The sequence below is a fragment of the Myotis myotis genome, unplaced genomic scaffold, assembly GCF_014108235.1.
Source record: "Myotis myotis isolate mMyoMyo1 unplaced genomic scaffold, mMyoMyo1.p scaffold_m19_p_11, whole genome shotgun sequence".
Lineage (NCBI taxonomy): Eukaryota > Metazoa > Chordata > Mammalia > Chiroptera > Vespertilionidae > Myotis > Myotis myotis.
In genome coordinates, this window is record NW_023416315.1 from 64384772 (window position 1) to 64409468 (window position 24697).

The 24697-nt window shown below is 36.6% G+C and overlaps 1 protein-coding gene across 4 annotated transcripts in view; it reads left to right on the forward strand.

Annotated features, from left to right (window-relative positions):
- Window positions 1-24697, forward strand: part of ZNF800 (zinc finger protein 800) — a 53863-nt gene that overhangs the window by 16777 nt on the left and 12389 nt on the right. For 2 of the 4 annotated variants that reach the window (XM_036328788.1, XM_036328789.1), the window contains 2 exons: window positions 4742-4885; window positions 7317-9012. In XM_036328788.1, coding sequence (XP_036184681.1) covers window positions 4742-4885; window positions 7317-9012 — 1840 coding nt within the window. Of the gene's footprint in view, window positions 1-4741; window positions 4886-7316; window positions 9013-10219; window positions 11982-24697 lie in introns of those variants that run through there. The other 2 variants (XM_036328792.1, XM_036328790.1) reach the window with 2 other exon arrangements.

The following is a 24697-nucleotide window of genomic DNA, read 5'->3' on the forward strand; positions in this document are numbered from 1 at the left end:
GGTGGGGGGAGGTGGGAGTAGGGGAGCCTTTGTGATCAATAATTAAGGTTGATTAATTAGAGCCAAATACTTTTCTGGTTTTGGATGCTTATTGGGCACTCTAAACTGCATATTACTCTATAACTAGAAATATATGAGAAATTGGTATTGGTTTTTTTAATGGTCGATTGAGAGCCTGGTAGATAGTGATATGTCTGATTTACTAGTAGGAATGCAGTCTTATATTTTTACAAGTAGCTTTTTAAAAATGTATAACCTCATCCTGTACTTTTTATGTAACTCTTCAGTTGAATTCTTATGTTAACCTAGTTCAGGTTATTTTTGTGTTCCTCTTCAGTCCTTTTTGACTATCGTTAAAGGCAGAGTTGGATCTTTAGTGTAGGTCTTTTTTTTTTTTTTTTTTTTTTTTTAAAAATATTTTATTGATTTTTTTACAGAGAGGAAGGGAGAGAGATAGAGAGTTAGAAACATCGATGAGAGAGAAATATCAATCAGCTGCCTCCTGCACACCTCCCACTGGGGATGTGGCCATAACCAAGGTACATGCCCTTGACCGGGATCGAACCCGGGACCCTTCAGTCCGCAGGCCGACACTCTATTCACTGAGCCAAACCGGTTTCGGCTTTAGTGTAGGTCTTGAAGGTCTTTTAATTAGAATTAAACTGCAAAAAGTTTTTATGTGTTCTTCCTACTGGTACTACACTCAGCAATACTTCCTGAGAACTTTATGTAGATTAGTAGAGAAGTTTATATAAAGTACTTTTTTTAGTCTACCACTTATATTTTGTCAGCCACTTAGGAGTTTAACTGTGAACTAGAAATAGAGTAGCAGTTTATTGCCAATATATTTTGTAATGTGAAATGGACTATGCAAATACGTGTGTATGTATGTACATACACACGCACACATATGAATTTACTTTTTTATAAAGAATAATACCCAGGCTATCTTCTGAATCTTTCTAAATTTATGTTTTCTGATTTTGTGATAATATGGTCTAGTACAGTGGTTCTCAACCTTCCTAATGCTGCAACCCTTTGATACAGTTCCTCATGTTGTGGTGACCCCCAATTTCATTGTTACAAATTGACCATAATTAAAGCATAGTGATTAATCACCAAAACAATATGTAATTATATATGTGTTTTCCGATGGTCTTAGGCGACCCCTGTGGAAGGGTCGTTCAACCCCCAAAGGAGTCACGACCCACAGGTTGAGAACCGCTGGTCTAGTAGAATAAACATTAATTTAGATTTGGGAAGGGGTGGAAATTATTTCATCTATAATAATAAAAGAGTAATATGCTAATTAGACTGGATGTCCTTCCAGACATCCTTCTGGACGACCTTTCAGGCGAAGCTGGGACTTCGAGGGAAGCTTGGGTCCTGGGTGCCAGAGGGAAGCCAGTGCTGGCAGCTAGGGAAAGGAAGGCCTACTCATGCATGAATTTCGTGCATTTGGCCTCTAGTTATTTATATATATATATATATATATATATATATATATATATATATATATATATATATATATATATTTTTTTTTTTTTTTTTCCAATAGAAACCCAAATGTATAATTTGGGGTGGATTTAGGTTCATATCTGCTTTAATAATTTCTCCAAGATAGGTTTGGTTTGTTCATTTTAAATATGGATAAGTCAACGTGCAAAGATTATACAGCTCTTTAAGGTCACATGACTATCAAAATTGGAACCTCTAAAGACGGTAAAGTTCTGATAATCTGCTAATCCAGTGGTTCTCAACCTTGGCTGCACATTAGAATCACCTGGGAATCTTTTTAACATCCTGATTTCTCGGCCTTATCCTCCGGAAATTCTGTCTCTTTGTTACTAATGTTGTGGCCCCACCCCATAACAAAGAAACAGAATTTCCAGAGGATGAGGCCCAGAAATCAGGATTTTAAAAAGATTCCCAGTTGATTCTAATGTGCAGCCAAGGTTGAGAACCACTGTGCTTAATCAATCTTTTTTCAGTAGAATTTTGACGGTTGGTCTATTTTCAAAATGATGATAAAATACAAAATTATGATATGAAAATTAAATGTAAACAGATTGCAAAGGTTAAATCAGAAATATTTTTATGGACCCGCCAATATTAATTATATTAGTAAGATTGTGTTTACTCTTTAGTAGTTCCAGAGCTTACACAGAGAGTCAAATAGTTGTTGAATGAAAGAACACTTTACACCTAGATGGTCTTAAAGGTATTTCTCAGGACACTTTTGTTTTTAATTTAAATCAATATTATCATTTCCTTTTATTTGAGAAAACTGAAGGCTCGTTAATTAGTAAAGCATTGTAGGTCAATTTTTTCAATTTATCTATGGCAATGACCTGTAGGAAGTAGTGACAGAAGACCTTCCAGTTGTGTTTTATTCCTGGTGGATGTTTTTATTTTAAAGATTAGATGCTTGCTGCCATTTATTTTTTCTCTGCCTTTTGATATTTTGTCACAATGCTTAGAATCCCTAGATCACTGCCACTTCTTTAACGAATATTTATTGAGCACTATTAGAGCTGAATACTTTGTAGTTATCAGTAAGACATACTTGGTCTTGGCTGATTTGGAGTTTATAATCTTAGTGGAGAAAGGCAGGCTTTAAACGAGTATGTCAATATTGAATTAATTGCAATTGGGGTAACTTTTTGAGGGGAAAAAGGTTTTGAGTAAATTTATAGTGGTGTCAAGAGGCTTAACCAAAATTCAAAATTATGGACAAGATCTACTCTCACATTAAATGGCCATAATCCTTTGTTGGCCCAGAATCTGAAGTAATTTGAGCTGATTTAAAAAAGAAAAGTCACAGACAATCCTGTGACACAGTTTTGACTTTTTTTCTTTTCTTTTTTTTTTAAAATTTTGATTTCAGAGAGGAAGGGAGAGGAAGTGAGAGATAAAAACAATGAGAGAGAATCATTGATCCGCTGCCTCCTGCAAGTCCCACATTGGGGATTGAGTCTGCAACCTGGGCATTTGCCCTGACTGGGAATCAAACCTGCGACCTTCTGTTCATAGATCGATGCTCAACCACTGAACCATGCTGGCTGGGCAGTTTTGACTTTCTTTAAGGAATCGGGAAAATGTGTTACAAAACTCCATGTTCACTTCCTAATGCCGAAGTAAGCTTGAAGAACCAGAGCAAAACTTTGGCAGAGAGTGGGAGGGGATGGGGACATTTAATTTTTCTGTCCCACTCCAGATCTATAGAATCAGAATTTCTGAGGGTGGATCACATACATCTTTATTCCCAGGTCATTTTGCTGATCAAACAAAGAGATGTTGGGACCACTGTTGGGATATCCCAAGAATTGATTGACTTCAGAATTAGAAAAATAGCATCAATTTTAGTTGTCCTTATATCCAAACTAGTGGCCCAGTGCATGAAATTCGTGCACATTAAAAGGGGATTAATTATAGGAAATATTTTAATATTGCTATTTGCCCTTTCTCTATAATAGAAGTGTCAGAAAAAGAAAATAAGTAAAATGTATATGAAAATCTTCCTCCTGTCAGAGTCTGGGGAGTGCTGCGGGACTCAGAGTTAAGTCCCCGCACACTCGCGGAGCCTCAAAATCGCACAATACCCAGACCCAACTGGCCCCACCCTCACTGGGTGAGATCCAGACCCAGCTGGCCCCACCCTTGTCAAGCCCTGCTGGGTGGGGGACGCAGCCTCAGGTCCCCTGTCAAGCCCTGCCGGGCGGGGAGCGCAGGCTCAGGTCCCCCAGCGCACCCTCAGGTCCCCTGGCCTGGTGCCGGGGCGAGGGGAGCAGCCTGAGGTCCCCTGTCAAGCCCCTCCAGGCGGGGGGTGCAGCCTCAAGTCACCCAGGCTAGCATGGGGGGTGTGCCTTGAAGTCCCCGTCAAGCCCCATGGGTAAGGGGTGCAGCCTGAGGTCCCCTGTCAAGCCCCACCAGGCGGGGGGCGTGGCCTCAGGTCCCACGGCCCCGCACCGGGGCATGGGGTGCGGCCTGAGGTCCCCTGGCCCAGCACTGGGGTGGGGGGCGTGGCCTGAGGTTCCCCCAGCCTGGCACCAAGGTGGAGGGCGTGGCCTGAGGTTCCCCAGCCTGGTGCCAGGGCCAGGGGTGGGGGTCATGGCCTGAGGTCTCCTGTCAAGCCCCACCTGGCAGGGGGCACAGCCTCAGGTCCCTGCTGATTGCTCGTTAAGGCTCATTACGGGAACTCGGCCTCCACTGTGAGCGCAGCTATCTTGTGTTATGGAATCTTTGCCTCTCTGGGTGCAGCCATCTTGACCGTTATGGCCTGATGGTCAATTTGAATATTCCCTCTTTTTTTTTTTTTTTTTAAATATATTTTATTGATTTTTTTACAGAGAGGAAGGGAGAGAGATAGAGAGTTAGAAAACATCAATCAGCTGCCTCCTGCACACTCCCCACTGGGGATGTGCCCACAACCCAGGTACATACCCTCGACCGGAATCGAACCTGGGACCTTTCAGTCCACAGGCTGACGCTCTATCCACTGAGCCAAACCGGTTTTGGCTGAATATTCCCTCTTTATTAGAAAAGATAGAAGGATTTTTGCATAAAACTTAGTTTATAAATAAATTGTGAATAATACACTGTGGTAATAATTGGAAATGTCTATATAACATTTTTAACAAGTAAAATTGCACTTTTGGATTCTCAACAATGGTTGTTCAGTTTAAAAGTACATATTGAAGTTACCTTTTGTGTAAAGTTTTCTTTTTTCCCCCCTCCTTAGGAACTAAACAACTGAAACACATTTTATTAAAAGATGTGGACACTATCTTTGAATGTAAATTATGCCGAAGTCTCTTCAGAGGATTACCAAATTTAATTACCCACAAAAAATTCTACTGCCCACCAAGTCTCCAGATGGATGACAGTAAGTTTCAGTCATTTATTCACTTATGCATTTTACAATTAAGTATTCTTATATTACAACTACGTTTGTGTTAAATTATGGATATCCATTTATGGATAATTTAATGATAGAGAATAAAATTAAATACATGACTCAGTGTATATTTAGTTTCTTAGATATGGACTTTTATACTTGTGCTTTCCACTTGAATTTTCCTATAGATATATGAGGTTAGATTTATGAGTATATTTATTTGTATTAAAATAGTGAATATTGTTTTTGAATGTTCATATGGATCATATAGTTTATAGTCAGGATTTATGTAAGTTATAATACTAATTCTTGAAGGGAATATTGGTATTTTTCTTCTTTAACATCTTGTTACCAGATATGACTGATAATTTACTAAGATTCCTCTTAAGTAATGAGAAGGTTGGGAATAGAGCAAAGAAAGAATGAGTTAATGATTTCATGGGAGTGTTAATCTTTCTACTGTTTTCTGGGTCTTGATTTGAAGATCAATTTTGTTCTCTGTGAAATTTATTTAGATCAGTCATTTTACCAGAAATTAGATTGTATTATGGACTAACTTGAGATCTGAAATAGCTTAATGTGAGGAATGCAGATAGTAGGCCAATAAAGTGTTTGTGGAACCAAACGTTTGTTGAATTAAGTGTATTGCCCCTGTATAATTAGGTTGCTGTAATGGTGTTATTTTCTTGCTTTAAAGAACTCATGTAAATTCCTTAAAATATTTTAGTAATAGCTTACTTTCATAATTTTTGTTCAGGGATTTAACTCTTTGTGGGTTTACAAAATATAGAACTTGTTTTGCCAGTGTGATACTATATTGCATTATGGATTTTGTGCGTTTTTCAACTTAAACTTTTTGGGATGGGATTGAAATACAAACTTCAAATATCAGCATGAGACTGATTTAAAGCATTATAAGACATAAGTGAAATAAGAATTTCATATTTGGATATTGCTGTTAGAGCTACATACTATTTTTTAATTGAGACATAAATGAAAAGATTATAAAAAGATATCATTGAGATATAAATGAAAAGTCTATAAACACTAGTTTCAAATCTAACTTTTTAATTAAAGTACCATTAAAAATAAATTAATCCCTAACTGGTTTGGCTCGGTGGATAGAGTATCGGCCTGCGGACTGAAGGGTCCCAGGTTTGATTCCGGTCAAGGGCATGTGCCTTGGTTGTGGGCATGTCCCCAGTGGGGGGTGTGCAGGAGGCAGCTGATTGATGTTTCTCTCATTGATGTTTCTGGCTCTCTATCCCTCTCCCTTCTTCTCTGTAGAAAATCAGTGAAATATATTTAAAAATAGATTAATTTTCTGGTAGTTAATCCTTTTTATTTTTTAGTATGACTTAGGGAAATACAGGGTGTGGCAAAATTAGGTTTACAGTTGCGAGTATGTGAAACGAGTTTATTATATTATTATTTATTAATTATTGTATTATTTCCAACAAACAACTTTTGGCCAAATGCTGTAGGTAAATGGATTTACAGGATTATTGTGCTCTCTTCTTGGCAATACTCATTCTAGAGATACTGTTGTGAAAGTGTTATTCTTCTTGTAGACACTTCATCCATTTTATAAGGGAAGTACATGAGAAGAGCTATATTGAATCATATCTTGTTTTCTAAACCGATAATTTGATGCTATATTTAATAAGTAACAGCTAGAATTTAGAGTTGTATGTGGAAACCTAACTAGTGTTAAGACAACTCTGTTCCAATAGTAATAGTTAGTTGCCTATAGAGGGTGTAATTATTGTACAAGTAAATAAAACTAACTGTTTTTGGAATAAATCTATAGTTTTTAATCATTTGTTTTAATAGAATTGGTTCATGTTAAGGAGACACATAATAGGGCTGGGTTTAGCAAATACTTCTATATATCATGTTACTCATGTTTTTATATTTTCCTACAAATTTTCTTTTTCCTTTCCATAAGTATGTCTCCATGCAATTAGAATAGTTAATTTGTTATGGATAAGTTTAATAGGAATGCTGTTATATTTTCTAAAATAATTATTTTTATATGTAGTAACATACTTCATTATGTTTTATCCATTTTGGGTAATGAGAACTTTGATTGCCTAAAAATATGAAATATTTTATTGTTTAGGATGCCCATGTGCTTATATATTTTATATTAAGGGCACTTAAAAGTGGAAGTAGCTCTTCTGTTGCATCTATTTCTTATCATTTGCATACTATGTTGAGGTCTTAAAGCAAATTTTAGTTTAATACTAGTTTTTATCTTCATAAAATACTGAAAAGAGATATTGCTGTAATGAAAATGAACATGAACCAGAAATATAAATTTTAAGATAGCCATTCATAATACATTAAAAAATATTAGAAGGCTATATATAGCAGGCTAATTATTCCAGATTAAAATGTTGTTATTTTTTCTTAACAGACCTTCCTGATGTAAATGATAAACAAAGCCAAGCCATAAATGATCTCCTAGAAGCCATATATCCAAATGTGGACAAGCGAGAATATATTATTAAGCTAGAACCCATAGAAACTAATCAAAATGCAGTGTTTCAGTATATTTCAAGGACTGATAATCCTACTGAAGTCACAGAGTCAAGCAGTACTACTCCTGAACAAACTGAAGTTCAAATACCAGAAAGTGACACTGAACCTTCTAAAACAGTACCAGTTACAGTTACAGAGGTGGAAACTGTAGAGCCCCCTCCTGTTGAGATGGTTACAGATGAAGTTGCGCCCACATCTGATGAACAACCTCAGGAATCACAGGCTGACTTAGAAACTTCTGACAATTCTGATTTTGGTCACCAGTTGATATGTTGTCTTTGTAGAAAAGAATTTAATTCCAGACGAGGTGTTCGTCGTCACATTCGAAAAGTACATAAGAAAAAGATGGAAGAATTAAAAAAGTACATTGAGACACGAAAGAATCCAAACCAAACCTCTAAAGGACGCAGTAAGAATGTTCTAGTTCCATTAAGTAGGAGTTGTCCAGTATGTTGTAAATCATTTGCTACAAAAGCGAATGTAAGGAGGCATTTTGATGAAGTTCATAGAGGACTAAGGAGGGATTCAATTACTCCTGATATAGCAACAAAGCCTGGGCAACCTTTGTTCCTGGATTCTGTTTCTCCTAAAAAATCTTTTAAGACTCGAAAACAAAAGTCGTCTTCAAAGGCTGAATACAATTTAACCGCATGCAAATGCCTCCTTTGCAAGAGGAAATATAGTTCACAAATAATGCTTAAAAGACATATGCAAATGGCCCACAAGATTACTCTTTCTGGGACAAACTCTAAAAGAGAGAAAGGCCCTAATAATACTGCCAACAGTTCAGAAATAAAAGTTAAAGTTGAACCAGCAGATTCTGTAGAATCTTCACCCCCTTCCATTACCCATTCTCCACAGAATGAATTAAAGGGAACAAATCATTCAAATGAAAAAAAGAACACACCGGCAGCACAGAAAAATACAGTTAAACAAGACTCTGAAAGCCCTAAATCAGCCAGTCCGTCTGCTGCAGGTGGCCAGCAAAAAACCAGGAAACCAAAACTTTCAGCTGGCTTTGACTTTAAGCAACTTTACTGTAAACTTTGTAAACGTCAGTTTACTTCCAAACAGAACTTGACTAAACACATTGAGTTGCACACAGATGGGAATAACATTTATGTTAAATTCTACAAGTGCCCTCTTTGCACTTATGAAACTCGTCGGAAGCGCGATGTGATACGACATATAACTGTGGTTCATAAAAAGTCATCCCGCTACCTTGGGAAAATAACAGCCAGTTTGGAGATCAGAGCTATAAAAAAGCCCATTGATTTTGTTCTAAATAAAGTGGCAAAAAGAGGCCCTTCGAGGGATGAAGCAAAACATAGCGATTCAAAACATGATGGCACTTCTAACTCTCCTAGTAAAAAGTATGAAGTAGCTGACGTTGGTATTGAAGTAAAAGTCACAAAAAACTTTTCTCTTCACAGATGCAATAAATGTGGAAAGGCATTTGCCAAAAAGACTTATCTTGAACATCATAAGAAAACTCATAAGGCAAATGCTTCCAATTCACCTGAAGGAAACAAAACCAAAGGCCGAAGTACAAGATCTAAGGCTCTTGTCTGGTGAGGAACAGTTAACAGAGTTTTGCTTTTTTCTCCCCATCGAACTAAAAAAATCATTTGACCATAATTTATAGCTGATTCCATTTTAACACATTTGCTTCCATATATCTTATGGCAATGGGAACTGCAAGAGTGATGCACATATTGCATTTCCTCTTCAGTGACCTTTATTCCAGTGGCTTGGGAACAAAAGTTAACTTCAGAACTTATCTTCCACAGGACAATGCAATATAGTTAATAGGTAGATGGCACAGGGTCAGTGCTTTCCTCTCTATGTTGTAAAATAGTACATTTATATTGGCTTATGTTTACAGTAGAAGTCTTCTGTTTAACTTTGCACAGGTTTAATTTGATTCAGTGACTTAGTCTACTAATAAATGCATTGTAGAAAAGTTAAATATATTAGAATGAATTTGTGAAGGCGATAATTATAGGAAAAAAGTCCTTTGAGGCACTGTAATTATTGTAAAAATTAATCTGTGACAGCTAAATAAAGTGCTGCACTCAGAAAAAAACTCCCCAAATTGAATTTAAAATGATTAGCATTATTATTTACATTTAACATAGTGCTTCTAGGCAAAGGGGGAAACGATAAAAGTTTGGAATTTCTTTTTCCTTCTCCTTGGGAGTATGTGTCAGTTACCATTTTTAAGTTTGATCTATGAGAAGAATGATTACTTAGATCCCAAATCCTCTTATTTTTCCCTTTTTGCTTAAATAACCTTTTTGGTGATCAGTTAAAAAATATAGTTAATATTATTAAATAGGGATTAAAAAAATTTTTTTGTGTGTGTGGTTGTGCGTTGCAAGAAAAGTGAAATCCCTGTTGGGAAGAAAGAAAAAATAATACTTAGGAGGTTTTGGAACAAATGTAAATTTTTAAAATGGCAATATAAAATAAGGAGTAGATTCCCTGTCCTTGTTTTTTCAAGTCTCTTTATATTTTTAATTTAAAGTTTACCTTCAGTATCTGTGTCCCCTGAGTTAAGGCAATTAATATATTTAATTAGTATTAAATTAGTTTTGGATTCAGGTTATAAAGAGCGCTGAGTAGGTTAAATGTTGTGGTTTGATTATAACATTTTTCTATTTTTGTGGAAAACTTGTGATGAAACCATTCTTTAGAAGTCATTTACTATTGTATAATTTTAAAAACAAGCTTTGATTGGTGAACTCAAAAGTGTTCATTTATTCCATTTCTCCTCAGATAACTTCAAGTGATGTACGAAAAGGTTTGGAGTTCATATTTGTGGAAAGACTTTAAATTGGTGTTAGAACCACTAAACGTCTTCAAATGGTACTATGAGGAAAAAAAAAAAAAGAAAAACATTTTCATAAATATTTGACTGTAACTGCTGTTTTCTCACTAAAAGGATAATTATCTAACCACTGTTTCAAAGGCACTGCCTTTTCCAGCACTTTCAAGTAGCTGTGATATTTACATATTGTCATTACAGTACATCAGCTAACCAGTGTCTACAAAAATGTTGCAAATTTTGTTTTTCAAACAATTTGTTGATTAAAGCGATCAACAGCCTGAAGAAAATAATCACCACTGGTGATTTTTAATTGACAAAGACTTGATATCTTAGTGATTTTAGTTTTGTTCCACTTTATTTGGCAAAATTGTCATCTGGATTGTACAGATACCTGGTTTCCTAGTGAGTGGATGTTAAGACCAAAAGACAAATTAGCACCAACACATACATATTTAGCTTACTAATTATCGGTAATTATTTTTACATTCATTTATTTCTAACTCGTTCTCCAGCACTTAAATGTTTGGAAGTTTCATTCGAAAATATATACTTACAGGAAAGTTCCAGTTCATTTTCACCCATGATCATTACATTTTTCATTTGTAAACATCTGAAGTTTTTATGAAAATTTAACATTCCCCTATTTTTCTTTAAATTTTATACAAAGCACTTTAATGATAGATGCAACTTAATTTTTCAGTTTCTATTTTTTTAAAAGACCACACATTTACTAATGTTAATATGAAGGTAGTAAATAGCTTACCGATATTTTATGGATGCAGACAATCCATGCACAACCACTTCTTATGATACGAGTTTATTTCTTTAAATATTGCTAAAAAAGGCAGGTGGGGGTGTAAACCCTGATTTTTTTCTCCCAAGTAAAATCTGAAATGACCACTTTAGATATTTGATTCCTACTGTAAAATTTGGAAAATAATGAATTCTTGTTCATTTTTATAATCAAGATTTTAGGAAAAACAGAAGTACACCTATCTTTATGAAATTTTGGACAGGTTTTGTGTATCAATCTTTTGTACTTTTTAGGGAATATTTTATTTTTTAGTAATTTTTGTCAAATTATAATTTTAAAAGGTACAGCAGAGAATATACCATGTTTTTATATAGGTTCATACCTGTACTTAGGAGGGACCCTGTCCATCTATATACTTTTTGTATAAAATTTTAAAATGTTGAAGATCCACAAGGTCGTAATAAAATACTTCTATAGCTAGAGAAACATTTACCCTTCCCAGTGCTTTGCACTAAAATATACTGTGAAAGGAAACTAGAAAGACTGTAACTGTTGCTGGAAATGTTCTATATTGAATGTACATGCTCTTGTTGGAAAAATGTACTATATGTGATGGAAATAAACCAGACTTGGAGTTATTTCAGCTAAATGTGCTTCAACAAAGGTGCATTGGTTGAAACTTAAATGTTTTATTATCAAATTTAAATTTATTCAGTGACTATGAGCAGCTACACTTGAATTATATCTTGATAGTTTTATTTTTAAAAATTAGAGTTATAATTTCTCTTTAATTTAAATACAGATTTACTTTTCCACATATGGAAAACTTGTACTTATAGGTCTAACTTTAATGATTAATAGTGTAATATATTTAGGGAACTAAATGTGTAGGTGGTATTTCATTTATAAACCATCTTCATTAGTTGCACATTATTAAACATGTATGTTTGACTTTTGCAAAGTGTTATCTTTTATGCATTCCTACACACAAGACATATTCCAAAGATATTTTCCAGACTTAAGTACCTATAATCAGTGAAAAGATAAGAGAATTCTTAAAAAGCTTGGGTTAGCTCTTTACTACAGCCTTTCATCTGTATGTCAGTCTTTTCTCTGCTTTTCTTCTTAAATAGTGTATGGAAGAAAGAGGGGAGCCCAATTGCTGGAATTTTCTTACTTCACTCACCTGTTTCCACATGTTTTCTCTGTCATAACTCTAGGGCTACACAGCAGGAATTTAAAAGGAAAGACAGAGGGTTCAAGGACTGTCAAAAATATGTGGGTCATTGAGAAAAAAATAGAACTTTGTCAGGACTGGTTTACATTAGAAGGGCCTAGAGAGATTAGGAATATTTGTCGTAATAGCCAAACTAACAGATCATGGCAAACATAGAAGTTAGTGGCTAAACTGGGACCAGTTTAAAAAGGTAGAATGAACAAGTAAGAAGTGATTTAAAACTCTTTGTTCTTCCTATTCCCTTCTGGTGTTCATTCTTATTTTTTGGTTTTATTTTGAATCTTGAACTCTGTCATCTCAGAGGCTTAGGGTTGAGCCTCTTGAGAAGAAGCCTAGGAAATTGGTGCTGGAAGCCATTTTGCATGTATGCTATATAAACAAATATTGATAGCACTTTTTGTTCTTGGTGTAGGGAGGTAAAAGAACCATCAGAAACTGCTTATAGTATATTAAGACGTATCTCTGGCTACAGATAATAACCACCTTTGCTGCTATTTGCTCAATTAAGAGTTTTTCTCTAGAATTTAACTCATCTTTCTTCCTGAAGATACGGTCCTCTCCTAAGTGTGATGAAAAGTAGAAACAAAAGATATGGCTTACACTTCAGTTTCCTAAGTTTGAATAGTACAAGTGAGGGCTGGATGAGGTATGGCCGACATTGGGCGGGTATTCATTACAGATGTACCTTGAATACACAATGACTTGGTTCATGTCTCTTATTTTTTCTTCTTTATTCCCTATTTCAAGAGACCTTCTTGAAGAATATATACATATTCTTGAAAAATATATAAATTACCCATATTTAATTTTTAGCTTGGTTTTGTATATATGAGTCAAGTTTTCTGTTGACACGGATTGCTTGCATTTTTTAAAAGTACCTCAACATTTTTTAGGAGTATGTTATGTTGTTTTATGATCAATAGGCTGTTCTCATTTTGTTTTAAAGAGCCTGTGGATGCAGTAGCGGGGGAAGGGTTTGTTCCTTTGCTATGGCTTGAGGCTGTGGGTATAGAAAGAGGAGTTTCCCAGTAGGTGTTATGACAATTAGTTATGGAGATAGAGAGGCATAAGTGGATATCATTTACTGTTGTGAAGTTGTAAAAGATCTCTTCAAATAGCATGACCACTGAAGATGAGATAGAAATACTTCTAAAACTTTGGAAATGAGGTTTCCAGGTTTATTGCAGTGGCCTGTGGAAGTATTCCAGATCCTTAGGAGTTTTAGAAGTTACTTATCTAATAGACTCCATAGTTTACCAGAATTATGATTTAGCCATGGTTCTGTTAGTTGATCTGAAACCATGCTGTAGGACAGCGGTTCTCAACCTGTGGGTCGCGACCCCTTTGGCAGTTGAACGACCCTTTCGCAGGGGTCACCTAAGACCATCCTGCATATCAGATATTTACATTACGATTCACAACAGTAGCAACATTACAGTTATGAAGTAGCAACGAAAAGAATTTTATGGTTGGGTCACAACATGAGGAACTGTATTTAAAGGGCCGGAAGGTTGAGAGCCACTGCTCTAGGATATGTGTAGCGTGCTGGTGGCTGTGCTGTTAGACAAAATCCTTCAGTACTCTGTTATTCTTTTCCTCTTCTCTTACTTTAAGACTAATGGAAACCTCAGGATTGAAGAGGAGTAGGGATCAGCAGTCTAAGAACTGTTGTTAGTTGTTTGGTTTCTAAGTTATCAGGCACATGATAGAATGCAGAATAAAACATGTTTCACTTAAACTCACAATTATTTTGCCTTTTTAACTTTCCAGATTTATTTCTCCTCTCTTATAATATGTTTCTGTAGACTTTTCCTTTGACTCATGTTTTGAGATTCCACCTCATCTTTCCTATTTTCTCTTCTGGTTAACAAGAGATCTTAGAACCAAGATAGCTAAGATATGTTCTGAGAAGGTAAGAGGTGTGAAGTCAGCTCACTTCCTCCTGAATCTTAATGTTCTACATTCTATTTGTCAGGTTTATTATTTAATTTTAGATTTCTTCCTCTGCATATATTCACCACTAGTGCACCACAAACAGGGGAACACAGGTGCATCTGGTTGGGAAAATGCCCAAAGTTGGAGGTTTTGCTATTGGTGCCCACTCAACAGGATTAATTTGATTGATTGTGTATTCTTGAAGTCAGAGTCTGTGTCTTGATAATTTTGTTTAGTGCGTAGCATATTTGATGTATACGAGGCTATTTAAATAAATGTTTGATAATGATATTAAAGTAAGCAGTAGCCTTTTCCATCTCAAAACCATGCTGTCATATACCAGTGATGGCGAACCTTTTGAGCTCGGCATGTCAGCATTTTGAAAAACCCTATCTTAACTCTGGTGCTGTGTCACATATAGAAATTTTTTGATATTTGCAACCATAGTAAAACAAAGATTTATATTTTTGATATTTATTTTATATATTTAAATGCCATTCAACAAAGAAAAATCAACCAAAAATATGAGTTTGCGTGTCACCTCTGACACATGTGTCATAGGTTCGCCATCACTGTCATATACTTTGACACTTTGGGTCTTAAGTTCATAAATTTTTACTATCTCAGTATTGATAGATTTCACTTATTTTAGAAAATATCACCAGTACTAAAATGAGAGTTTATGATAATAAAGAGAATTCTTAGCTAATAATAATGAATGCTCATGGAGTGCTTATTGTATGCCAAGCACTCTGCTAATCCTTTACATGCATAGTGCCCCGAATTCACCAACAGCCCTCTGAAGTAAGAATGGTGACTTCATTTTCTCATTTTTTTTTAAAATATATTTTATTGATTTTTTACAGAGAGGAAGAGAGAGAGATAGAGAGTTAGAAACATCGATGAGAGAGAAACATCGATCAGCTGCCTCCTGCACATCCCCCCTGGGGAAGTGCCCACAACCCAGGTACATGCCCTTGACCGGGATCGAACCCGGGACCTTTCAGTCCGCAGGCCGACGCTCTATCCACTGAGCCAAACTGGCTTCGGCTATTTTCTTTTTATAGAACAGAAAATTGAAACTTAGAGAAGTTCAGTGACTTATTCAAGTTCACATCGGTAGTATATTACAGAATTGAGACTTGACACTAAGTCTGACTACAATGCATGTGCCCTTGATCAGTACACCTAACATTTGCACATTTTACCATTTGCAAAGCACATTGACGACATTACCTGATTGGCAGTTTAGTGTAATGCTTTGGAGCCAGATTAGTTGGTGAAATTTCTGGATCCACAAATTATTTTTTGTGTGACATTGTGCACACATTGTGCAAGTTACTTAACCATTTTGTGCCCTAATTACCTCACCTATAAAATAGGGGTCCCAGTCCTTCTTAACCTCTTAAGTTGTGGCGAGGATAAAATGAAAAACACATTTAAAATACTTAGAACAGTGCGTGGCATGTTACAATAAATGTTAGGGTTACTATAAGTGATCAAAATGTGGGAATTTTTTTATTACCTCTTAAGTTTAGAAAGTTGGTTTTTTTTAAATATATTTTATTGATTTTTTTTTTTACAGAGAGGAAGGGAGAGGGATAGAGAGTTAGAAACATCAATGAGAGAGAAACATCGATCAGCTGCCTCCTGCACACCCCCCACAGGGGATGTACCTGCAACCAAGGTACATGCCCTTGACCGGAATCGAACCTGGGACCTTTCAGTCCACAGGCCAAGGCTCTATCCACTGAGCCAAACCGGTTAGGGCAAGTTTAGAAAGTTTTAGAGAAAACTTTATTGCTACACATCATATTTTAACTCCTGCTTTTATTTAATTGAGACAATGAAGATAACTATATAATTTTCTATCAGTTCTTTTCTAATCAGATATTACTAGTTTATTATTCTTACTCATAAGTGTTTGTCTTGCAAAAGGTTAAGCACATTCATTGTAAGTTGTAAGCACATTTATTGTAAGTTACACTTTATTTTTTTTTTATTTTTTATTTTTTTATATATTTTATTGATATTTTACAGAGAGGAAGGGAGAGTGATAGAGAGTTAGAAACATCGATGAGAGAGAAACATCGATCAGCTGCCTCCTGCACATCTCCCACTGGGGATATGCCTGCAACCCAGGTACATGCCCTTGACCGGAATCGAACCTGGGACCTTTCAGTCCACAGGCCGACGCTCTATCCACTGAGCCAAACCGGTTTCGGCTACACTTTATTTTTATGGTTACTCCCCAGAGTAACCTGTCTTAAAATTTTCATTATATGTTTTCTGTCACACAAATATTTTATTCTTGGTCATGTGTAAAATATTGATACGGAATACAAATTAACATAGCTGGAATATTTCTGTAAAACAAAAGTAGATATGTATTATTTGAGAGAAAGCATTCAATTATGGAAAGTATGGATTCTTCAGAAGAGCACGATTTAGGCTAAGTCAGGAGTTTCTTTGGCGAATGTGTCATGAAAAGATAAGAAGAAATGACACTTTTCAACAGTCTTGCCAATGGTAGTCATTAGTGGCAGTACTCCAAATTTCAACTGAGGCCCAAGTACTGTTAAATTATCTGCTGAGAGAGTTTACCCACACACCTGACTGTTATTGATTTAGCTTTTTTTTTTTTTTTTTTAATCCTCTCCTGAGGATATGTTTTTTTAGGGAGAGGAATGGAGAGAGAGAGAGCACGCGATTAGTTGCCTTCCATACAAGCCCTCACTGGGGAGCGAACCTGTAATCTAGGTACATGCCCTGACTAGGAATCGAACCCATGACCCTTTGGTGCACAGAACGACACTCCAACCAACTGAACCACCCAGCCAGGGTTGATCTTGCCTTTTTAACAATAAGATGATGATTTTTAGAAATTTTAGTGTTTAGGGACTGGTATAATTTGCAACACTGGAGAACCTTGTTTCTAGGTTTGGATGAACCTTCATATCCTGAACTTCAGATCAAGTGTGTGGCTTCTTAATCTGATATTCAACTACTTGGGTCTGGTGTTTGGAGCATATTTCTGGCACACGGAATATTGTAATGTTTAAGCAATAGAATGGTGTAGTTGAAAAAATGGCCAGACCAAAATAAACAAAAAGTCCCCATTTGGAATACTTGAGCAATAATAACTTGCAATGTATTTGGGTGCCCTGCTCTACATAATCTGGTAACACTTTCACTACAAAAGTATGTAATGATGATATTCAGAGGAGAAATTACATCAAAATGAACCTTAAGTGCATATAACTCATTACAACCCAGGTTTTTAATCCCTTCTATCTGTGGGATTATCCTAAAAGTAAATTAGTTCTGAGAAGTGGAACTGTGACTGTAGTCAAACTTTCTAAGCTGTACAAAATTTGTGTGTTTTTTTTAAACCTGAGGCTGTTTTGGGTGCTTTGGTAGATCTGAACCCCAAAGTACCTGCTAGTTGTGACTGGTAGCTTTTATTTTGGATGGGAACAAAAAACAAGAAATACTTTTCTAAGAAAAAACAGGGAAGCACTAGGAATATTGTGTGCTCAAGTGACTGAATGATATGGAAAAAATAAACTTAGGGAAAGGATTTTTATGTAGTTTCTTTGAATTTTTGAGAGATAATTTGTTAGGGTTGTTTTATATAAGCTGTAGGAGAGTGTTTATGTCATTTTCATGCCTTTTGATCATTAGATGTTTATTGAGTTCCAACCAGTTAACTAGATCTAAGTAGCACAGTATCTTTAAACCACAGATGCTACAAGATGGAAGTACTAGTAAAACCCACAGTGGCTTGGATCACCAGCCACCACACAATTTGCCAAGTCTTCTAATTGCAGGCGTGTGACTGCATATGCATTCATGTATACAAACTCTGGGCTATGTTGTTGATGTGTTTTTTTGTTTTTGTTTGTTTGTTTTGGTTGCAAACAACAGAGTTACTTGGTCTGTAGCTTGTAAGGAGGGATTTATTGGAAGGTTTTATGTGGGGAAATAAGGGAGATAGAAGTGGCCAGGCCTTATAGGAATCTAGGAGTATTAGTTCAAACTGGCTTCACCATGTAGATTTCATAGACCGGGGAAAAAATGCAGTTCTAGTGATTGGATGTCGCCCTTTTAGCAGCAGCAGTAGTATTGCTTCTCTGCTGCTGTTGGCCCTTTTCAGACTCTGCTTTTACTTTTCTTTAAAAAACAATGACCATATTCTATGCCTTCTCAGTATGGTTATTACTGCCTCATTGCTTCTGCTGCATATCTTCTCTGTGTCTTTCAGCTACTTTCCCTCCCCATAGAGCTTGAGTTCAGACTCCTGTAAGAGAAAGTATGATTGGTTCAGTAAGGTTGGGCAAAGCTCCTATGCCAGGCCTCTTTATAGACTGCTAGCCATAGGCTGTTTTTCATTGATTGGCTGCTCTTGGAACAGGTGCTCTTCGTTGGTTCTGTCATTGATGATCATGGTGGTAGAGTCAGTGGAGTAAAACATGGCCCTGGGCCCAATAAAAGGAGTCCTTTAAAAATATATATATTATTGATTTCAGAGAGGAAGGGAGAGGGAGAGATTGAAACATCAGTGAAGAGAGAGAATCATTGATTGGCTCCCTCCTGCACGTCCCCTACTGAGGACTGAACCCACAGCCCTGGCATGTACCTGACAGGGAATCTAACCGTGTCCTCCTGGTTCATAGGTTGAGCTCAGCCAGTAGCAACTGGCCGGGCAAAGGAACTTTTCAGTGGGAATCTTTTACAGAAGGACTCTGGATAGCCTTGTAATAATCTTTCTAGTACATGTCTTTCTTCCATTTTAAAGGTGATAGAATTAAAGGTAACCTGTGGGCTTGACTTTAATATCAATGCATCACCAACAATCCTTTCCATGCTGAGAAAATGTGAGAAAAAGTTTGCTGATCAGCACCTGCAGCTCCTTTCCTGAACTGCCTGATGCTGTTTCCATCTTTGGCTTTGCAGATTCATGGACAGCCTGAAGTTTTCACTGAGAAAAAGCCATTACATTTCCTGTAACAACATATTAGGCCATTCTGTCAGTTGCTGCTATTTTCCAGACATCCACAATTATGCTGCACAGTTTGAGTCGGCGATTTAGTGAATCCTTAAAATATTGCTTCTGCTTTTCTACATGTACTTTCCACATTTAGGCTTACTCTGCAATAGCTATTTTGTATCTCAATTCCTTCAACAGCAGACACTATTGAGTGTCCTTCATGTACCTGGCACTATTCCATTTTAGGGATACAGAATCCTACTGTGGTTAAAGCGTGGTGTTTTAAGTATCGGACTCCTTTACTGTCTGTGTAGTTTGGGCAAGTAAATTATTTTTTTTAAGCTTTACATTTCTTGTCTGTAAAATGATATTAGAAACTACCTTATAGGTATGTTTGTTGTGGGAATTTATAAAAGTTTAAGTATATATTGTATATGATATACTTAGCACAATGCCTGGCTTAAGTACGAGCTCAATAAATATGTATTACAGTTGTAGTGATCACTAAAATTGTTGTCACTTTGCTGCTGAAATACTTTCTAGAACTTAGTTTCTGGTTATCTTGCTTTGCCATTTAATGTTCGTTGCCTTTTTGTTGGCATTAATCCAAATGTTTAATGAAAAGTCAGATGTAACATCTGTGATAAAGCCAAGATATACACAGTTTATTAAGTTAAAACATTTTATGGGTCTTCAATATGTTGCCTTTTTTTTTGCAGCACCTTTGACTAATTACAGAAGGATTTGTTGAACTTTTTGATATAATTTTGCTTTTTTGTGCTTAATGTCTTATAGAACAATGCATAGTTTAGGTAGTGAAATTCAGAGCACTTTTTTTTTTTAATAAACATTAGGCTATGGGTACATGAACATATTCTGCGTTTACAAGCAAGAATTATGTCTTCTCATTGTCTCACCAGTGCGTTGCAGTATACCTGGCAAATAACAGGTGCTAAGAGCATGTTGAAGGAAGGAAAGAAGGAAGACAGGAACATTAACATCAGTTATCTTATTATTAAGGCTTATCATTAGTCCACAATATGTTTTTGCTTTTAAGCTTCTTTTCCCAGTACCTCATCATCTAATATACAGGGTATCCACCAAAAAAGTAGACACACTTTAACTTTTAATAGCTCAAAAAATTTTAATATGTTTTTATTGATTTCCGAGGGAGGAAGGGAGAGGTAGAGGGAGATAGAAACATTAATGATGAGAATCACTGATAGGCTGCCTCCTGCACACCCCCTACTGGGGATCGAGCCCGCAACCTGGGCATGTGCCCTGATCAGAATCGAACCGTGATCTTATGGTTCATGGGTTGACACTCATCCACTGAGCTATGCCGCCCAGGCTGATAGCTCAATTTTGAAAATGAAATGTACTTCAATAAACACTGCCTTTATAATTGTTCAAAGTGTGTGTACACACTTTTTGGGGGGACACTCTATATATTGCTTCTCTATCTGCAAGCTCCTCTTTGTTTCTGTTACTGATGGCTTCTGTTACCTGCCTTCATGGCTACTACTAAGAACCGGTGACAGATTCAAACTCATGGGAGTGCCGTATTGACTGTATCCCCTGATAACTAGTCCACAATCAATTATACACTATATGGGTATATACTTAGTGATTTTTTAATAATTATTTTAAAGATTTTTTTTTTTTTTAGGAGATCTGTGTCTTGATCACTGTTGATTCCCCAGGGCCTAGGATAGTTCCCAGTTCAGAGTTCATAGGCACTCAGTAAATATTCCTTGAATGAATGAACAATATAGGCCATGTTTATACCATTCACTTGTGAACCATCTGCAATTGTTTTCTATCTACATTTGTATTGAAAGTTCCTGTGAAGGGCATTGCTGACCATGTAAATGCTCAATCTGATGGCTTCTTGCTTTTCATCATGTTTGACCTTTCTACAACCATTAATGCTTGCAAATATACCTTTCCCAGGTTTTCATGCTCACTTATAACTGGGTCATCTTGGGCCAGTCTCAACATGGTATTACCTCCAAAAAAACCAGACAGGCTCAAAAATCTTTGGAAAATAATGAATGTTTTTACTGTTAACAAAAATCTTCTAAGGTGGTCCAAAAGTACAATTACATAAAACTTAAGCAAACGTCATATAAGTTCTCTTTATTCATCTCTCCTCCCAAATTCTCATATAGTTTGGCAGCTTCCTCCAATCTCTCTTCTGTAACCTTTTCCCCCAAACCTGTAAATTTTCTACAAAAAACCCCTTGTCCACTTTTTTCATCTTCTGGTCTCTTATTTTCTTCAAAGAGTAACTCACTCTTTGCAGTTTAAATCCCTTTAGTTTCTTCCAGGTTTTTGTTTGTTTTGCTCCTGCTCAGTATTCCAGAAGTCTGGGAATATCCTCTTGATTCATCTGGTTTGCCTGTACCAACTTTCTTTGTATGACTTTAATCAATCTTAAAGCCTTATATGAGACACTATGTCCTCCAGTGTGTATTTCTTGAACTTTTGGGTTCAGCTGGGTTTCCCCCTGGTGTGTTTCTGGAGTGCCCCACCTATAGCAATATTGAAATGATCTATTTGTGTCCCTCCTCTAGGCTAGAAGCATCTTAAGGGGTAGAGCTCCTGTTATTTACTTATATAGTATCTAGCATCATATCTGGAATGTAGTGGATGTTGATAAATATTTATTGAACTCACGCTCCTGTGAACTCTGATTCTTCCTCTCTTGCCACTGGCTTTTATTTTGTTACTAGGTTTTTAAACATGGATCAAAGTTTTCTTAGTCCTTTTCTTATTTTATACTCTCTCAGTGATTCATCCACTCCCAGAACATCACTTACCACTTCTGTGAAGATACCCCAGACTTATTTTTCTGATTCTAAGACCTTTTTAAAAATAGAGCACTTGTTTTTAAAGTTGCATCTCAGGCATGGATATTTCTCCAATATCTTAAATGCAACAGAAACTCAATAATACGACTATCTTCCCTTTATGGTTGTTTCCTGTCTTTTTGTTGTTGTTGTTTTTGTTTCCTGGCTTAATTATTCACATCTCTACCCTCCTACATACCTAGGCTAATTAGGATCCTAGGAAATACTTTGACTTCTCTCTCTCTCTCACACTCTTACCTAATCAGTGATCTGTGCCTGTCCATTTTACCTTTGGTTTTTCACATTTGGCTCCTCCCTTGCCATCTCCACTTTTAGTAGTTTAGTTTGGACTCTTATCTCTTTCCTACACCATTGCAATAGTCTCTTTACTGACCCTCTTTCTAATCTGGCTTCCAAGCTGCTGTCAGAACTATCTTCCTAAAACAGATCTATCATTACTGTATGTTCATCGCTTTTGTTCATCACTTGACTAAACTTACTCATTCTCAGGTCTCAGCTTAAATGTCACTTCTAAAGAAAGACAATTTAATCTACATCTCCCTTGTAGTTTTCATGTTTCTTTATTGTCATCCAACATAGTTTGTAATTATGCTTATATCTGTGCATTGTTTTCTTCAATGTCTCGTCCCACTGGAGAGATTTATGTAAGAGACTGGGAGGAGGAAAAAAAAAGACTAGGGAGAGTTATGTAGACCTTGTGTGTACCACAATGCTTGGGACATAGTTATGCTTAAAAAACATGTGCTGAATGAGTGGATAGATGATAGATAGCTTATCAGTATAGGCAAGCAGGAGATAGCAAAGGCAGAGAGAGAAGTTGCAGGGTCCTGGAATCTTCCTACATTCTCAGAGTCCTTGGTTTGTGTTCTAGCTATTCTGAAATAGTAATCAGCTCTCCCTTCTGCATTTTGCATTTATTTCCATGAGGATGGGAGTCAAAAACTGTATTACCCCACACTCATGCTTATGCTGATGTAACCAGCTGATTAGGGGGCCTTGGTGGTGGCAGTTAGCTTTGTTTATCTGTTAAATTAATGCATAGGTGGTACCATAGACATGCCACCAAACAGGTATTAGCTAGGTTGCATTAACCCAGATTCCTTTAGTCTCTAGAGTGATGCAAGCCTTTGTACTATATGCTAATTAAAGTGTTTATTACTTGTAGGACAAGTTGTGTTTGAAATGAGGTATTTATTTGCCTTTTAAGGATTGAAGATTTCATCTTAATAAACTTTTATTGCTAGAAGATGAAATAAGTTGTTAAAAATATCTAGGGACAGATTTATAATAATAAGCAAATTCCCCCCCCCCCCCTCCCATTGAGCCTGCTCAGGTGTCAAAAATCTAAGAATTTCATGAGTATTTTTCAGATTTCACTGTTTTAGGCTGACTTGCTTCATCCATTCAGTAGACATGTTGAGCTTCTAGTTTGTACAGGACAGAATTAGGAGCTCGGGTTACAGAGGTAAGACATGCAGTTCCTCCTCTCAAGTTTGGTGGAAAAGATACATTATAAGATACACAGCAGTGGAATGTTAATTATGAAAAGCTTTCCCTGACACTGACGGAAGGCTTCTCATGATTCCTAAATTCATTCTTGAGTCAAGTTTCACTTTAGCTGGGCAGAAAAACTTTCCAAGTAGGTTCAGAGACATGAGACCACATGTAGACCAAGGGGAGGAATATAAGGCAAGGCAAGGGCCAAATCAAGAAAGAGCTTATGTACCAAGTAGTAGTTTGAATTATATTTTCAAGATTAGGGGTAGCTGTTGTAGGGTTTTAAGCAGGGATATCAGATAGCATTGAGGAGACTGAATTGGAGTGGAGGCAGAGGGTGATATTTGTGGTGGGGAAATAAAATGGAAGCCAGTTTCCGAAATCTTAAGTGATAGCAGCCTAAATGTAGGTAATGCCAATGCGACTATGGAGATGGATACAGATACTGTACTGTATTTCAGAAGTGGAATTTCCCCGACGGGAGATGAAGAAGGAATTTAGTGTGATTCTCAGGGTTGGGCATTTTGTTTGGGCAGGTGAGTGGTACCATTCGTTAAGGTAGGAAACGGGAGGAGGAACACTTTCTAGGGGGAAATAATGAATTAAAGTTTGGATGTGTTGAAGGTGAGGTGCTTGTGGGGCATCTAATTGGAGATGCTTAGTAGGAGTAGGCTATACAGACTAGAGGTCAGGAGAGATTGCGTGGGGCTGGAGATTTAGGAGTCATTTTTGTCCATGTGGTTGTTGCAGCCATAGGTTTCGAAGACATTACCGGGAAGAATAAATAGAAACAACATAACCTAACACTTCTCACATTCTTTTAGGTTATGTAATTTAGTTCAGTGTCTTCCTATTTTAGTTTTTCATTTTGAAAATGATGTTTGGCTAGCACTGGGTTTCTCTGTCTCCTTCCCCACTCTACCTCCCACCCTCTGCACCCACCACATGTATAAAATCTATAATAACATATATTGATAATAGTGTAAGACAGTGGTTTTCAACCTTCCTAATGCCGCGACCCTTTAATAGTTCCTCATGTTGTGGTGACCCCCAACCATAAAATTATTTTCGTTGCTACTTCATAACTAATTTTGCTACTGCTATGAATCGTAATGTAAATATCTGATATGCTATATGTGT